General features: G+C 35.7%; 1 protein-coding gene across 1 annotated transcript; it reads right to left on the reverse strand.

Annotated features, from left to right (window-relative positions):
* Positions 1–1,019: 1,019 nt before the first annotated feature.
* Positions 1,020–1,937, reverse strand: LOC127899453 (uncharacterized). The gene is made up of 2 exons (XM_052433037.1): positions 1,657–1,937; positions 1,020–1,527 (listed from the first exon to the last, which is right to left on the reverse strand). The coding sequence occupies exons 1-2, from the start codon at positions 1,817–1,819 to the stop codon at positions 1,265–1,267; spliced, it is 426 nt and encodes a 141-aa protein (XP_052288997.1). The 5' UTR covers positions 1,820–1,937; the 3' UTR covers positions 1,020–1,264.
* Between the last annotated feature and the right edge of the window lie 662 nt (positions 1,938–2,599).

A 2,599-nucleotide genomic window follows, 5' to 3' on the forward strand; every position in this document is an offset into this window, starting at 1 on the left:
CTTCAACTCAAATTTGTCCTAAGTTAGTCTTTACAGAAAAAAAAATTTTTTTTTTGTTTTTTGTTTTTTTTTTTTTTTTGTAAACACATAACCAGGACTAAGACATTCCACAATTATCAACTATTCCCTCCCCCCAACCTGAAAAAGACATTGTCCTCAATGTTTTAAAAAGAAAGAGAAAGAGTGTAGAAGACATCACATGAACACTACAACAGAAAATATTTACAAACGGAGAGTTAAATCTAAATCGCACTTCTTATTACTGTTACTGTTACCGTTACCGTCATTAGTCGACCAATTCAGTGCAACAGTCTGTGGATCTGGCTCTGGTGTATAAGCTTGCAAAAGATCAAGTAACTCATTAGCAGTAGAAGCAGAGATAAAGAGTTTTTTTACAGAATGTGGAACAAAATGATTCTTTATTGCATGGTTAATAAAAGTTAGCAAGCCGTCATAAAAATTATTAACATTTAACAAACCGATGGGTTTTTGATGAATGTTCAAGTGGGCCCAAGATGCAAATGTAATTAGTGCCTCAAAAGTTGCAAGATCTCCTGGCAAGAAAATAAAAGCATCAGCATGATTCATCATTTCAGATATTCTCTCTTGCATACTTGATACCACTAATTCTTCTCCAATTGGTGGGCCAGACATGCACACTAGCGGTTTCATGGGTTTTGGGATAATGCCGAGTACTTGGCTTCCTCTGGTAAAAACAGCTTCTGAGACAAGTCTTGATAACCCTCGTTCACCTCCTCCATATACAAGATGCAGTTTCCTCTCTGCTATGACACGACCAAGATCTACAGCTGCCTGAACGAACTCTTTGTACTTTCCATAGTGAAACCCAGAAAGCACACAAATATTTTTGAATTGTTTACTCGAAGATGATGCCATTGGACTAATTTTTCAAAAACAAGTTGTGAGTGTTTGAAAAATGAGCTCATATTTAAAGATCTTGGTAACATAAATAATGAGAAACAGCTGTAAATGGGTTGGCAATATTTGTCAAATGACGAGTAAAGCTCGTGGCTCAATAATTCAAAAACAAACAGTAAAAAGAAAGTAATGATTAGAAAAAGCAAACAGTAAAAGAAAACCAAATATTTATTAAATACAAAATCACATCGCTAAATGCAATAATGCAAATGATAAAATAACAGTAAAGTAAAATAACAGTGAAGTGAAAGGATATTTACTGGTAGTTGTGATTGTGGCTCACATCTTCCTCTGGTTTTACGTCCAGTAACGGCTTGAACGCCCTCTATGGGTCGAGGATCGGCTTCCCATCCAGTTTTCTTATAAACTGGCAAACAGGGTCTTTTTGAGTCAGATTCCCAAGACTTAACTGTGCACTTTGTTTTTGGAATAGTATCCACAAATTGTAAATCTCACGTTGCACAATTCCGCTTCGATGCGTCTCAAGAGATCGTAAGATATCATCCAACGATTCTTTACTCATGCCATCTTTAACGAATTTAATTTTATCTTCACGAGTATCAGAAACCATTCCTAAAGATTTACAATCTGGTCGTTTGCAACCAAGTCTCACACAGTTATGACATTTTGAGCCAAGTCGTTTAGCTCTCCTTTTCTTAACAAACGTACTTTTACCAAAACCAGGCATGTAAGAAACAAATTGACCAGAAAACTCACCTGCTAATCGGACCTTTGCTTCAATTAACCAACGAATGTCAGAAGGAATGCCATTGATCATTAACAAACGCAGTCGTTCACAACGAGCTTTGTAAATTTTCCTGAGGGCATTCTGAGGGAGAGAGGGAAAATGCTTATGGAGTTTATGTTGTATTTCTTCCATGTATGATTTTGGGGTTTCAGTTATTGTGGGAAACTGAAGATACCGACTTAAGAAGTCACGGAGTACCGTTATCCGCCATTTATACGGGAAAATAAATCAAAACACACCAAAATCAAATTTGTAAAATCAAATCAAGCGTGAAAGCGAGCAAAAAGAAGCACACAATATAAAAGGAAAATGAACTTACATTCGTCCTCTCATTGAGTTAACCTCAAGCTCCATTTGAAATTCATATATGCCACTCTCTACTGTTCTGAGTTGTCCCTCTAGATCCTCAACATAGGACACGAATTCTGGTGGTTGCAGATCCCAAAGTGGATGTGATTTACAGCTTTGTATCAGGCCTCTTAAGTGAAATTTTATACGCCGAAATCTTTTAAGATGTGCGAACAGGTATTTTCTCATTGAGGTGCTCATGATGTAAAATGAAAATTGATGAGAGAATGTACAACTGTCAAACAAACACGCTTACACAAGAAAAACAATGTTAAAAAAAAAAACTATGTACAGTGCATCAATCTAAGGAAAAAAAAAGTCAAACAATGAAACGGTAAAATAATAGTAAAACAAAAAAAAAATCATTAAAAACTTAATCAAGAATTGGTGGGTCATCCAAATTAATTTCGATGTCCTCGTCACGTGGGTGATGTTCCAGATATGGTTTTAATCTTTGACCATTAACTTTAAATGTGACACCATTATTTGGATTCTCAATTTCTATGGCCCCATATGAATATACATTTTTTACAACAAATGGGCCACTCCATTTTGACTTTAACT

The sequence above is a fragment of the Citrus sinensis genome, chromosome 8 (assembly GCF_022201045.2).
Source record: "Citrus sinensis cultivar Valencia sweet orange chromosome 8, DVS_A1.0, whole genome shotgun sequence".
In the NCBI taxonomy this organism is placed as follows: Eukaryota; Viridiplantae; Streptophyta; class Magnoliopsida; order Sapindales; family Rutaceae; genus Citrus; species Citrus sinensis.

What these genes read in the sequence shown, in the direction of transcription:
- LOC127899453 (XM_052433037.1), bottom strand. Translation starts at nt 1,819, where the DNA reads ATGGAAGAAATACAACATAAACTCCATAAGCATTTTCCCTCTCTCCCT. An exon ending in AGCAAAGGTCCGATTAGCAG is followed by an intron (nt 1,528 to 1,656) that starts GTGAGTTTTCTG and finishes GCAAACGACCAG; the next exon opens with ATTGTAAATCTTTAGGAATG.